The sequence below is a fragment of the Arachis duranensis genome, chromosome 1 (genome assembly GCF_000817695.3).
Source record: "Arachis duranensis cultivar V14167 chromosome 1, aradu.V14167.gnm2.J7QH, whole genome shotgun sequence".
Classification (NCBI taxonomy): Eukaryota; Viridiplantae; Streptophyta; class Magnoliopsida; order Fabales; family Fabaceae; genus Arachis; species Arachis duranensis.
The window spans coordinates 99,175,358-99,190,578 of NC_029772.3; the positions used below are offsets into that span (position 1 = coordinate 99,175,358).

At 39.6% G+C, this 15,221-nt stretch overlaps 2 protein-coding genes across 2 annotated transcripts; one reads left to right on the top strand and one right to left on the bottom strand.

Annotated features, from left to right (window-relative positions):
- The first annotated feature begins 1,101 nt into the window (after positions 1 to 1,101).
- LOC107470514 (prolycopene isomerase, chloroplastic) lies at positions 1,102 to 5,029 on the top strand. The gene is made up of 7 exons (XM_016089919.3): positions 1,102 to 1,687; positions 1,843 to 1,953; positions 2,036 to 2,089; positions 2,183 to 2,464; positions 3,767 to 3,958; positions 4,059 to 4,217; positions 4,321 to 5,029. The coding sequence occupies exons 1-7, from the start codon at positions 1,325 to 1,327 to the stop codon at positions 4,870 to 4,872; spliced, it is 1,713 nt and encodes a 570-aa protein (XP_015945405.1). The 5' UTR covers positions 1,102 to 1,324; the 3' UTR covers positions 4,873 to 5,029.
- A 222-nt stretch (positions 5,030 to 5,251) lies between these two features.
- LOC107470522 (uncharacterized) lies at positions 5,252 to 5,991 on the bottom strand. The gene is made up of 2 exons (XM_016089925.3): positions 5,690 to 5,991; positions 5,252 to 5,457 (listed from the first exon to the last, which is right to left on the bottom strand). Exons 1-2 carry the CDS (start codon positions 5,773 to 5,775, stop codon positions 5,352 to 5,354), a joined length of 192 nt encoding a protein of 63 aa, XP_015945411.1. The 5' UTR covers positions 5,776 to 5,991; the 3' UTR covers positions 5,252 to 5,351.
- Between the last annotated feature and the right edge of the window lie 9,230 nt (positions 5,992 to 15,221).

Consider the following 15,221-nt stretch of genomic DNA (forward strand, 5'->3'; position numbering starts at 1 on the left):
TTTAAATAACACAAAATAATATTTAACATAATATTTAATATTAAACTAATATAACTTAACTATTTTTGTCTGAAAACAGAAAAAATTAACAAAAAGGAGAAAAATCACAACAGAAAAAGCAGGGGTAAATGACCAGATTCACTGTTCATGGCACGGTTAAGAATCTGTCCGAGCTTCTGGAAGGGTCAAGCCATCAGAGTACTTACTATTGTTTAATAATGCAAATCTGCATACTGCAAGTCTGGCCATAAAATATGCAGCGTGCTTGGCGGTTTATTTGAAAAAGAGCAACTTCAGCCCTCCATTTCCAATTGAAGGCATCATGCATTTTGTATTTTTTGTTTATTAATTACTTCATGTTCCGAGCTGGTGGTGCACATTTTTCTTTTATATTCTGAATCCAACAATAACAATTACATTGAATTGGCCTCGTGCGTTGCACACAAAATTATACCACTATTTAAAGAAAAAGTCTTCGTTCAAAGTCTGGTGAAATGGAACCGCACACCAGTCACTACTCAAAAAGAATTGAATTTGAATTTATAGTAATTGTTGGCAGCCCGGCACATGCCACATCATGCATTGACTTGCTGATGGACGAATGGAATTATCACATGAAATGGAGGAAGGATGGAAGAAAAATGAGCTACGCTTTTTCTTCAAGAAAGCATCATATCATAGACTTGCCGGTCTGTGTGTTCAATTAAGTCGCAGTGTAGATTTGACCAAGTTGGTAGATGATAAATGATAATCAATTAATAATGCTAAAGACAGTCAAAGATACCCTACTGGAGATCGTTCTTGATTCTGATACCATGTGAATCGGGATTAAGAAAATTAAGTACATGCTTTGACACGTAAAGGAAGTTGCATTTTCTAATAGTTTAATTTAAGAAATCTGATCTGATGTGATCTGCAAAATTTATTATTTAAAAGTATAACTTAAAAATATATAGATTATTAAACTAAAAGAATTTAGCTGATGGCTAAAAATATTGACCAAAAAGATAAATTCTACATACCCTTAAATTTTTCTCTTAACTGGTTTTTAGTTATTAACTTTTGCCTATATAAAGGCAAGCAAATGTACCATAGCTATATGTGGCATGAATGAAAAATGCTTTGAGTTAGTACTGAAACTACATCCTCTGTCTTCTTAAGAGTGTTGGTGAGTTTGAGAGAAAAATATCAGTGTCATTTATGTGAATGAGCGATCTTGGTCCAATTAATTGAGAGTTCGAACTTTTACAAAAACTATCATCAAAGCGGCCATTCCTTCCTTCCTTCATTCATTCATTCATTCATTCATTCATTGTAATATCCAATGCATACCATCAATATGATGATGGGAGCTGCAACGTTTCGATATCCTGCTCTTGCTCCTCCTCTTGCTCCAAGTGGGAGATTATCCACAGCCAAGTGGAAGGTGCAGGTGGCATCTTCCTCTCCTCCTTCATCCACGGCCACGGCAGAAGCTGATGTTGTGGTGGTTGGCAGTGGGATAGGCGGACTGTGTTGTGCAGGACTTCTGGCAAGATACGAGCAGGATGTGCTTGTTGTCGAAAGCCATGACCGCCCCGGCGGGGCTGCCCATTCTTTTGATATCAAAGGCTACAAGTTTGATTCCGGTCCATCTGTATTCTCTGGCTTGCAATCAAAGGGTTCTCAGCCTAATCCTCTTGCCCAGGTACTATTTCCCTTGCTTCATCTCCTTTGTTCAAGATATAACTATTCACGTGTCTCTATCTAATTGCCTAAACTTTTAGAATAAGTGGTTTTATAACATTCTTTTACTACCTTGCTTGGGACTTCTCAGTTCTCAGTTTGCTTTTATGGCTTCAGGTTCTAGATGCATTGGGCGAGTCTATCCCATGTGCCACTTATGATTCATGGGATGTTTACATCCCTGAAGGTGACTTCAGGTTTCGAGTAGGGCCTACGGAATTTTTGAAGGTGGAAGGAACTTGCATACTCATCTCATTCCTTGCTGTTTTTTTGTGTTTTGATTTCTGCTTATCAGCTCAGTTATTTGCAGGACCTTGAGAAGTATGCAGGACCAAATGCTGTTCAAGAATGGAAGAAACTTATGGTGAGTTCTAACATTCCGCTTTTCCATGCAAATAATGTCCAAGAGTAGGTAGACATGCTTGACAACATAGAAAATTTGTGATTTCCTTGACAGGATGCCATACTTCCACTTTCAACAGCAGCAATGGCGCTTCCTCCTCTATCTATTCGAGGAGATTTTGGCGTTCTTTCGACAGCAGCAGTTAGATATGCTCCTTCTCTCATAAAATCATTTGTTCAAATGGGGGGACCTTTTGGGGCCAAAAAACTTTCCAGACCATTCTCGGAAATACTTGATGGATTGGACATAAAAGACCCTTTCATACGGAATTGGATTGACCTATGGTCATTCATATTTTCAGGGTTGAAAACTAATGGTGTAATCTCACAAGAGATGGTAACTACCAACTACTACACATGAAATTTTATATTTATATATCATTCCATTTGCACATCAGCTTCTTGCTACCACAAGAAGTTTCTAGGATGTTCATGAATCAAATCCGATCCGCAGTGTTTATTCGAATCTGATTCGAAAATTGTGGGTATGGATCCGATCCGCAAGGCTATCGGATCGAATCGGATCAGATTTGCACACTAATAGGATCGGATCGCGGATTTTGTATAGGTATCTGCATATCCGCAAAAATAAAGAAATTAATAAGTAAATATTCTTTTTATGTTTTATTTCAACTAATAATTATCATATATGTAGTATTATTTTAGTTTATTATTTAACAAAAATATGCTTAATATTATTTTAAGAGTAAACATATTTAAAATAATAAAAAAAATGAATTTTATTGATATTTTTTAATAAAAATAAGTTTTTAAAAATATTTTTGTGTTTGCGGATATATCGATATCCAATCCGATCCGAAAATGTGCAGATCGGATCGGATCCAAGCTTAAAAACTTCGGATATTGGATCCAATCCGATATGATAATTTTAGTACGGATCAGATCAAAATTTTGGCCATATCCGATCTGATCCACGTTCACCCCTAGAAGTTTCCTTACCAAACGTTTAGTATGACTAAATGGGTTAATACTCAATTTGGCCCATGAAATTTGAAGTCGAATTTAATTTAATCTTTAAAATTCCCCAAAATTTACAATTGTAACTCACATGAACCCTTTAGCTAATCTCCATTAACGACGTGTTGATTTGATATATTAATTTGTTGCGATTTAGATTCTTCGTTCAAGTTCCATATGATCAGGACTTATTAGAGCTCTAGAAGCTTGATTGTTGCTCCCAGAGCCGCAAAATTTTCAAATTGAACTTGTTATTGTCATTTTCATGAGAATGTTGGGGAGCCATCAAGCTTCTAAGCGGTTTAGTAGGTCTCAATCACATGAAATCCAGGCAAAGAGTCCAAATCTTAACAAGTTAACGTGCAAAATCAACATGTCATTCACAGAAATCAGCTCAAGGGTAAACATGAATTACTATTATAAATTTTGAGGGCAAAATTGAGTCAATCGTAATTTTAGAAATTAATCTGAATTCGAACTCAAATTTTAGGAGTTAAATTGAGTATTAACTAATGACTAATAGAAGATTGATCCGTCATTTATCGTAAATCTTCATCTTCTAAGCAATAGTAACACTGCTGGTTGAAACTTGAAACATTAATTTACCAATAACAGTTTCTTGTATTGATGCCTGAATGGTTATTTTCCCCCAAATTTTCAGGTGTATATGCTTGCAGAATGGTACAAACCAGGAAGCTGTCTAGAATTCCCCAATCATGGAAGTGCTGCTATTGTTGATGCTCTTGTAAGAGGACTCGAGAAATTTGGTGGACGGATTTCTCTTCGGAGTCATGTGGAAAAAATTGTTGTTGAAAACGGCAGAGCCATTGGAGTCAAGCTGAGAAGTGGTCAAGTAAGTATATGACTAAAAGAAAAGGCATAAAGATCAACCTAAGTAAGGTAAACTGGGGTTGTTGGATATGATATATTGATATATATTATTCATTGTGCAGTTCATACGAGCTAAAAAGGCTGTTGTGAGCAATGCATCAATGTGGGACACTTTGCGTTTGCTGCCGAAAGACGTTATTCCGAAGTCTTACTCGGATAAGATTAAAACCACCCCTCAATGTGAATCGTTCATGCATCTCCATTTGGGAATTGATGCTGAGGTTGGCCTGCCTTTCTGTTTCTGATTTATTTTTCACTTGAATCTATGGATAGCATTGTTAGTGTGACAAGTCACAACTCACAACAATATGTTTGGTTGAGCAGGGTATCCGCGACGATCTGGGGATTCATCACGTAGTTGTAAATGACTGGGAAAGAGGTGTTGATGCTGAACAGAATGTAGTGCTGGTATCAGTACCCAGTGTACTTAGTCCTGATATGGCACCACCTGGGAAACATGTGTTACATGCTTATATACCAGGAACTGAACCATTCGAGTTATGGGAAGGACTTGAACGTACGAGTCCCGAATACAGAAAGCTCAAAGCTGAGAGATCAGAGGTAATCTGGAAAGCTGTGGAGCGAGTGCTTGGCGAAGGCTTCAGGAGGGAGAAATGTGAAGTGAAGTTAGTTGGAAGTCCACTGACACATAGAAGGTATCTTAGAAGGCACAGAGGAACATTTGGGCCAGCACTGGAAGCTGGCAAAGAAAGCTTTCCTGGCTCTTCAACTCCCATCCCACAGCTCTTCTGTTGTGGAGACTCCACCTTTCCTGGAATTGGGATCCCTGCCGTTGCTGCCAGTGGTGCAATTGCAGCAAATTCATTAGTTTCAGTGTCTCAACATTCCCAGTTGCTTGATGCAATTGGTATATGAAAACCGCACAACATGAGAGTCTTTGTGTCTTCCTTCTCAATTGAGATATTGTATTGTTTAATTATTGTGTGTATCTATTAGAAATTTTAGCTACAGGGAATAAAATCTCAGCTCCTTTTACCAAAGACCAAATGCCTAAACATCTGCATTCTTTCAATATTGTTGCCTTGTTGGAGCTAATAGCATTAAAGACAATAAGAACATAACTAGCATGTGCCTCAATCAAGGTATCAGATAACAATTCAAGGAAATACAATTAAAATAAATACCAATCTGAATAATGTATCAATTTTTTATTGATTAGCAATATAAAACATACATAGGTATAAAGATGATAATGGAATATCACCCCAAAATATCAAAATTTCTTTTTACCACTAGTAACCTCATGCAGTTTCGTGTGCGTGAGTTTCCTATTTTTTGGTTGAAGGGTTGTAGCTGCCAGCATTGATTTCTAAGAATATAACCCAACCCAACTCTCATTTTGGCTTTTGCTTCAAGAGTCCAGAAAGGGAAGCACAGTGAGTTGACTTAAAATCGCATTTCTCACAACAGGAGTTCAGCAGTTCAATAGGTTTCATGCACCTACACATTATGAAAGCAGATATGACAAACTTCCAACAACTCAGTGCTAACTAAAATATTACTGGATGATTGCTACTTGACACTCATGCCCTGTGTTGAAAAACTTTTAAAGTTTATAAATATGTAGCTCGTTTTGGTTCTCAGATTTATTTCATATGCATTTGTCTCTCAAAAATGTTTGACAAGAACCCTAAACCATTTCCATGTTCAAGCAACGTTACTGGAAGCATACCTTTGAGGGAGAAAGTTATTCTTGGATAGGCAAGCTTGAATGTCGCAGGCCTCTTTCTTGCAGGGCTCCTTGCTCGGCTGCGGCATCTCTCTCTGTCTCTTTCTTAATTCTTCTCCTGCTGCCTTCGTTAATCAGGACTATAGTTTTCTTTTCGACTCTATTCTATGTTCCCAAATTGATCCTCAATAACTGCGGTCTCCCCGTCTACGCCTCTACGGGTTGCGTTATTCTATTGTGTTTTTATTTTACACGCAAAATTACACCGCACACTCCATTTGTATTCGGCGTCACGGCGGAATAGAGAAGACTGAGAAGTCATACATTAATAATTGATTTTTATAATTAACTAATCATGCTGTTGTGAAACAACTAAATAAATAAGGAAGATAAAATTATAAAATAATGTAATATAATTACATAGTTTTAATAATAATATTCACAATGATAATTATCTCAATATAATAAGAATGATTAATATATCTACTAATATTATATGTTATACTATATGAATAGAAAAGATAAAAGAATTTTGTACGTAGAAAGAGAAAAAAGATTTTGTATTTGTATTGTGTGTAAAATGTATCTGACGATGCTTGCTATTTATACATGTAAAGTGATTCCACTTTCAACCTTCATTTATTGTTTTTTATCTTGTAAAGAGATTCATTCAGTCTTGAGAATGATATCCACCTAAGCCATACGTGGTCATCCATCTTTATCACAACACTCATCTTTGGATGACCATTTAGGATTATTGTCTCGTTAAAACCTTACTAAAGAAAAACCTAGTGAAAAAAAACCTTAGTGAAGGAAAAAGAGTACAATATCCTTTAGTGATGGGGACTGCCTCATTAAAAACCTTGTCAAGAAAAACCCATTGGGAAAAAAACTTGACCAAAGGAAAAAGAGTACAGCCACCCCCCTCTTGCCGACATCATTTAATGTCTCAAAATCGGCGTATCCCAATTTCATGTACCAATCTTTTAAAGGAGGATTTTGGGAGTGACTTTGTAAATAAATCTGTCAGATTATCACTTGAGCGGATATGTTGGATATCGATTGTCCCGGATCTGTTGGACATCAATTGTCCCTTGATTTTGAAGATCATGAGTGAAGAAGAATTTGGGAGAAATATGCTTTGTTCTATCACCTTTGATGTATCCACTTTTAAGTTGTGCAATGCATGCTGTATTATCTTCAAACAAGACAGTTGGAGCTATCTTATGGTCAATCAGTCCACATGATGACAGAATATATTGGATCAAACTCCTGAGCCAAAAACACTCGCGACTAGCTTCATGTATCGCGAGTATTTCAGCATGATTAGAGGAGGTTGCTGCTATCGTATGTTTCGTGGACCTCCATGATATAGTTGTACCATTATATGTGAATAGGTATCCTGTTTGAGATCTTCCTTTATGTGGATCAGACAAGTAGCCAGCATCTGCATAGCCAACTAGTTGTGACTTGGATCCATAGGGATAAAACAATCCCATATCAACCATTCCATGAAGATATCAAAAGATTTGCTTGATTCCGCTCTAATGTCTTCTGGTTGGAGAGGAACTATACCTTGCTAGTAAGTTCACAGCAAATGATATATCGAGTCGTGTATTATTAGCAAGATACATTAGCGCTTCAATAGCACTAAGATATGGTACTTCTGGACCAAGAATATCTTCATTTTCTTTTTTAGGACGGAATTGATCCTTCTCCACATCCAAAGATCTTACGATCATTGGGGTACTCAAGGAATGTGACTTATCCATATAAAATCTTTTCAAGATCTTTTCTGTGTATGTTGTTTGATGAATAAAGATCCCATTTTTTATATGCTCGATCTGCAGGCCGAGACAAAATTTAGTCCTTCCAAGATCCTTCATCTCAAACTCTTCTTTTAGAGTTTTTATAATTGTTGGAATCTCTTCAGGAGTCCCAATGATATTTAAATCATCAACGTACACAGCAATTATAATGAACCTAGATGCAGATTTCTTTATGAAGACACATGGACAAATATCACCATTCTTGAATCCATTTTTGGCCAGATACTCAATAAGACGATTATACCACATTCGTCCAGATTGCTTTAGACTGTATAAAGATCTTTGCAATTTAACTGAGTATAACCCTTGTGAATATTCATTGGATGGTTTAGATATCTTTAGTCCTTCAGGGACTTTTATATAGATATCCCGATCTAATGAGCCGTATAAATAGGATGTTACCACATCCATTAAATGCATATGCAGTTTATGATATGCAGATAAACTGACCAAATAACGCAATGTTATCGCATCCACTACAGGGGAATACGTTTCTTCATAATCTATACCTGGCCTCTGAGAAAAATCTTGTGCTACAAGTCGAGCTTTGTAGCGTACAACTTCATTTTTCTCATTTTGTTTTCTCACAAATACCCATCGGTATCCAACAGGTTTTACATCTTCTGGTGTACGGACTACAGGTCCAAAGACTTCACGTTTTCCAAGTGAGTCTAATTCAGCCTTCATGGCTTCTTTCCATTTTGACCAATCATTCCTTTGTCGACATTCTTTGACTGATCTTGGCTCAAGATCCTTACTTTCATGCATGATATTTAGTGCCACATTATATGCAAATATTTCATTGACAATTGTCTTATTTCGGTTCCATTTCTTTCTTGTAAAGACATAATTTATCGAGATCTTGTCATTTTCACAATTTTCAGGTACCTGAACGTCTTTTAGCGTTAAAACTATATCAGAATTTTGGACAACTGCAGGTGTCTTTACTATGTCTTTTTCAACAGGAATCGTATTTACCTCTTTTCTCTTTCAAGGATTTTTGTCTTCGGAACTGACAAGCCTGCCACGTTTCTGGCGTGTATTTGCTTCGGTGGAAATTTGTCCAACTGGGACATCAATTCGAATTGGAACATTTTCTGTTGGTATATACGACTTGGTTATCCTCTTTGTATCAGAAAATGCATCAGGCAATTCATTTGCTATTCTTTGCAAATGTATAATCTTTTGAACTTCTAGTTCACATTGCCCTGATCGAGGATCTAAATGCATCAACGATGATGCATTCCAATTAAGTTCCTTTTCAGGAAGCTTATTCTCTCCCCCTAATGTTAGGAACTTTGATTCATCAAAATGACAATCCGCAAACCAGACTTTAAATACATCTTCAGTTTGTATCTCAAGATACCTCACTATAGAGGGAGAATCATATCCAACATATATCCCCAATTTTTTTTGGAGTCCCATTTTGGTGCGATTAGGTGGTGCAATGGGAACATATATCGCACACCCGAATATTCTTAAATGGGAAACATTTGGCTGCTGGCCAAATGCTAATTAAATAGGAGAGAACTGATGGTAACACGTTGGCCTCAAACGAATAAGTGCTGCGGCATGTAAAATAGCATGCCCCAAACCGAGGTTGGGAGATTTGTTCTCATAAGCAAGGGTCTAGCAATTAATTGGAGGCGTTTAATAAGCGATTCTGCTAACCCATTTTGTGTGTGAACATGAGCTACTAGATGTTCAACACTTATTCCATTAGCCATACAATAAGCATCAAAAGCTTGGGAAGTAAATTCACCAGCATTATCAAGACGAATTGCTTTAATTGGATTTTCTGAAAATTGTGCTTTTAATTGAATAATTTGAGCCAATAATCTCGCAAACGCTAGGTTGCGAGAAGATAATAAGCACACATGTGACCATCTCAAAGATGCGTCTATTAGGACCATAAAATATCTAAAAGATCCACATGGTGGATAAATAGGTCCACATATATCACCTTGAATCCTTTCTAGAAATTCAGGGGACTCAAATCCAATCTTTACTGGTGATGGCCTTAAAATTAACTTTCCCTGAGAACATGTAGCACAACAAATTCACTAGTTTTAAAAATCTTATGGTTCTTTAGTGAATGTTCATGGGAGTTTTCAATAATTCTCCTCATCATGGTTGTTCCCGGATGAACCCAATCGGTCGTGCCAAGTTATGAATTCATTTAGGTTAGTAAACTTCTGGTTTACAGTGGCATGTGATTCAATTGCACTAATCTTGTTATAATACAACCCAGATGAAAGTGAGGGTAATTTTTCTAATATAACTTTCTTATTTGAATCATGAGTTGTGATACATAAGTACTCATGATTTTCCTTATTCATAGTCTCAATATGATATCTATTTCGGCGAATATCTTTAAAACTCAACAAGTTTCTTCGACACTTGGTAGACAATAGTGCATTATTTATTATGAATTTTGTTCCTCCGGGAAACAAAATTATAGCTCTTCCGGAGCCTTCTATCACATTGCCTGAGCCAATAATAGTATTAACACATTTTTCTTTTGACACCAAATGGGTAAAATATATATCAATTTTGAGAATAGTGTGCGAACTTGCCCTATCCGTAAGGCATACATCTTCATTATATATCCTTGACATTCTCTTCAAAGACAAATAATAATAAAATGAGTAGTGTTCATACCCAGGGTCGAGCTACCCGACCCGGGATGTTCTACAGACAAAGCGACTGACCTCTTCAGGTCAGATCAATTCGACCTCTTCTCAAAGAGCTCGGCCAAGTCACGAGAAAGCCCAAACAAAGGGCCTAAATAGAGGAACACGCCCCAGATCCTAAGGCAGCCCAAACCTATAAGAGAAGGGCGGTTCCCTTGAAGATAAGATGACCTCACTCAAAAGATAAAGATAAGATAAGATAACTAACTTATCTTATCCAAAAGGTCACTCCACACCATTATAAATACACTGGAGCACCCAGGTATAACGCATACTCTGATTCTACTCAATACTGCTTAATACCCTTGCTAACTTAACTATCGGAGTCCCTTGCAGGTACCCCCACCCTCCGGGGACAAAGGATCAGCACCATCACCAAGTCCAACAAGTCGGACACGGTGGCTCCAGCCACCATCATCAAGTCCGACACAACAGTTCCGACCAGCACAGAAGATCTCATCCGAGATCGACCTACAGTTTCAGGTAACCCTCGAAACATTGGCGCTGTTGCCGGGGACCTAGAAGTCATCCCATCACCATGGCGGACGACCATGACAACGACCACGATTCAGGTCTGGAGGATCGGACACCGCACAAAAACGCGGATGTCACGCTGCAAAACACTCCGGAAACCAACAAAGACAAAGACTCACCAAATTCAGGGGCAATAGAAGCGCTCCTGGATCGTCTAAAACAACTGGAAAAAGAAACCCAACAACAACGGAAAATTGGAAAAGATCTCCAAAGAGAGGTGCGGCGACGTCGGGAGTTGGAAGAAAAACTACAGCAATTAGAAGCCGATCTCAAATCAAAAGCCCCGCGGGCTAATCTCGAGGAAAATTCACACAAAGAGCAAGACCCTTTCACCCGGGAAATCATGAAAACCAAAATTCCAAAAGACTTCAAACTACCGGATATGACCCTGTATGATGGCACCACGGATCCCAACCATCACCTCAGCAACTTCAGAAGTAGAATGTACCTCACCGACGCCCCAGATGCTGTTCGCTGCAAGGCTTTTCCAACAACTCTCACAAAGACAGCAATCCGATGGTTCGACAACCTACCCCCGAAGCCCATCTCAAGCTTTGATGACTTAGCTAAAAAATTCCTAGCCAGATTCTCCATTCAGAAAGATAAAGCCAAGCACGCCCCCAGTTTACTAGGGATCAAACAAGGAGATCGGGAGAGCCTCCGCAGCTACATGGAGAGATTCAACAAAACATGCATTGACATACAAAGTTTACCAACGGAGGCCGCCATCATGGGACTCATCAATGGCCTACGAGAGGGACCTTTCAGCCTATCTATATCAAAAAAATACCCGACCTCCTTAGACGAAGTGCAGGAACGGGCAGAAAAGTATATCAACATGGAGGAGAATGCTTGGTTAGGAGAAACCTCAAAATTGGGGGCCTCCTACCGAGACAAAGACAAGGAATCCAAAAGAAAAAAAAGATTGACAAGGGGATAAAATCAAAAAATACCATAACTACACCCCTCTCAGGGCATCCCTGGTCGAGATATACAAAGAAGTCTGCCATACGGAAAAATCCCCGCCAGCACGGCCACTCAAAGGCAAAAGGGGAGGAGGAATCCGAAAGGAATATTGTGAATACCATCGAGTCCGAGGACACTCCACAAACGAATGCTTCAACCTAAAAAACATCATAGAAAAATTGGTGAGAGAAGGAAAATTAGATCGATTCCTGGCCACCCGAGATGATGATCAAAGAAAGAGACGAAGGGATGAAGATACCGAACGAACAGAACGATCACCTCGAACACCAGAAAGACATGTCCACATGATACACGGCAGATTCACAACAGGTGGGATCTCCAACTCCTCTCGCAAAAGATATCTCAAAGAAGTATATCATGTCGAAGGAGAGGAGAAAACACTCAACATTCCGGCAATTACATTCACTAAAGAAGACGCATCCGGCATCATCACAGGACACGATGATCCCATGGTTATCACCATCATATTGGCAAACGCCAACCTACACCGCACCTTAATAGACCAAGGGAGCTCTGCTGACATTTTATTCAAAACAGCCTTTGATAAGCTCGGCTTGGAAGAAAAAGAACTTAAAGCATATCCAAACAACCTGTTTGGGCTAGGAAATACCCCGGTTCGACCACTCGGATACATACCACTACATACAACCTTTGGAAAAGGGGACCAATCCAGGACCCTCAAAATAGACTACATCGTAGTCGATGTAAGTTCAGCATACACGCTCTCATAGGACGGACAACACTCAACCAACTCGGCGCAATAGTCTTGACCCCACACCTATGTATGAAGTTCCCAACCCCAAAAGGGATAGCCACGATAAAAGCAGACCAAAAGACGGCACGTCGCTGTTATAACGAAAGTCTAAACCTCAGAGGCAAAGGAGAAAAGTTCCATACAATCGAGTTGGGCGGAGTTCACCGACAAGAAGAACTTTGTCCCCAGCCAGAAGGCGAGATAGAAAAGATTCAAATCGGGGATACCTCGGAAAAAATGACCAATATCGGCACAATCCTAAAAGGAGATTTAAAAGAATTACTAATACAATTCTTGCGAGATAACGCCGATTTCTTTGCATGGAAAGCCGCAGACATGCCAGGCATAGACCCTAAGCTAATGTGTCATAAGTTGGCAGTTTATCCAGGATCTCGATCGGTGCAACAGAGACGAAGAAAACTTGGGCCAGAGCGATCCCAAGCTGTGGACGAGCAAGTACAGGCACTACTGGAAGTCGGATTCATAAGAGAAGTCAAATACCCGCTATGGTTAGCCAACATTGTCTTGGTGAAAAAATCAAATGGGAAGTGGCGAATGTGCATCGATTACACCGATCTCAACAAGGCTTGTCCAAAAGATCCATACCCACTCCCAAGTATTGACGCTTTAGTAGATGCTTCCTCCGGGTACAAATATCTCTCGTTTATGGACACATACTCGGGATACAATCAAATCCCCATGTATCCACCAGATCAAGAAAAGACCTCGTTCCTAACACCGAAAGCAAACTACTGCTACATCGTAATGCCTTTCGGTCTTAAGAACGCAAGAGCTACTTATCAAAGGCTAATGAATAAAGTCTTCTCAGATCACATCGGAAAAATCATGGAAGTTTATGTGGACGACATGTTGATAAAAACACAAAGCGAAGATACATTATTATCCGACCTGACTCAAGTATTTTACACTATAAGGAAGCACAACATGCGGCTCAATCCCGCAAAATGCACCTTCGCAGTAGAAGCAGGCAAATTCTTAGGCTTTATGCTCACACCAAGGGGAATTGAAGCAAACCCAGACAAATGCCAAGCCATACTCAACATGAAGAGCCCAACCTATGTCAAAGAAGTACAACAACTCAATGGCAGGTTGGCCGCCCTATCCCGATTCTTAGCAGGAGCTGCAATAAGATCTCTCCCCTTCTATGCTACTTTAAGAAAAGGAAAGCAGTTCGAATGGACGACAGAATGTGAGCAAGCCTTCCAAGAATTCAAGGAATTCTTAGGACGGCCACCTATCCTATCTCGACCACGAGAAGGAGAACCGCTCATATTATATCTCGCAGTAGGGAGTCGGGCAATAGCCTCAGCACTAGTCAGAGAAGACAAACATGGGCAACAACCCGTCTACTTCATTAGCAAAGCGCTACAGGGATCCGAGCTGAACTACCAGAAAATAGAAAAATTTGCCTATACCCTCATTCTAACATCTCGACGACTCCGCCCATACTTCCAGGCTCACACCATTAAGGTTCGAACTAACCAGCCCATAAAAGGAATATTGCAGAAAACAGATCTGGCAGGCAGAATTCTATAATGGGCAGTCGAGTTGTCAGAGTTCGACCTCCAATATGAAGCTCGGACGGCCATCAAATCACAGTATCTGGCCGACTTTATCGCAGAATTCACAGATGCCCTAGAAACCCCCACAGAATGGAATCTTTACGTGGACGGTTCTTTAAATAAAACTGGAAGCGGCGCGAGCGTAATAATAGAAAGCGACCAAGAAACCCAAGTTGTGCTCTCCCTCAAATTTGGGTTCCCGGCCTCAAACAATCAGGCAGAATATGAAGTATTATTAGCTGGTTTGAAGCTGGCTAAAGAGGTCGGAGCTCAAAAACTCAACATTTACAGTGATTCACAAGTGGTCACATCACAAATAACAGGGAGCTACCAAGCCAAAGATCCTACCATGAAAAAATATTTGGATAAAACCAAGGAACAGCTCGGACAACTGGGGAGTATAAAATCTGCCACATACCCCATGAACAAAACGCCCGAGATGATGCACTCTCAAAACTAGCCAGCACCAAACCAGGGGGCAACAATAGGAGCCTCATCCAGGAAATGTTACAAAACTCGTCAATCTCGGAAGAAGAAAAAGTCCTGACTATAACAAGTCAGGACCAAGGATGGATGACCCCCAAAATCAACTACCTCAAAACAGGAACGCTCCCCGCAGAAGAAAAGGAGGCAAAGAGGTTAAAAAGGGAGCACAGTACTACACCATCATAAACAACATCCTATATAAAAGAGGAATCTCAACACCTTTACTAAAATGCGTGCCGACCTCCAACACAAGGGACGTGCTAGAAGAAATACACGGCGGTATTTGTGGCAATCATCTCGGAGCACGAGCTCTCGCCAAAAAAGTACTCCGGGCGGGATTTTATTGGCCAACTCTACAGAAAGAAGCTACAGAATTTGTAAAGACATGTCCACCATGTCAGAAACATGCCAACTTTCACATCGCTCCGCTAGAAGAGCTCATTAGCGTGACCTCGCCTTGGCCATTTGCAAAATGGAGACTCGATCTTCTCGGCCCCTTCCCACAGGGATCAGGACAAGTTAAATTCCTCATAGTAGGGGTAGATTACTTTACAAAGTGGATCGAGGCAGAACCCCTAGCCAATGCCACCGCTCAGAGAAGCCGAAAATTCTTATATAGAAACATTGTCACAAGGTTCGGGGTTCCATATTCAATAACCACAGACAATG

Coding starts and splice junctions, on each gene's coding strand:
- LOC107470514 (XM_016089919.3), top strand. CDS start 1,325: ATGCATACCATCAATATGATGATGGGAGCTGCAACGTTTCGATATCCT. Junction 1,688..1,842: donor AGCCTAATCCTCTTGCCCAG/GTACTATTTCCC, acceptor TTATGGCTTCAG/GTTCTAGATGCATTGGGCGA. Junction 1,954..2,035: donor GGCCTACGGAATTTTTGAAG/GTGGAAGGAACT, acceptor AGTTATTTGCAG/GACCTTGAGAAGTATGCAGG.
- LOC107470522 (XM_016089925.3), bottom strand. CDS start 5,775: ATGCCGCAGCCGAGCAAGGAGCCCTGCAAGAAAGAGGCCTGCGACATT. Junction 5,458..5,689: donor AATAACTTTCTCCCTCAAAG/GTATGCTTCCAG, acceptor CATAATGTGTAG/GTGCATGAAACCTATTGAAC.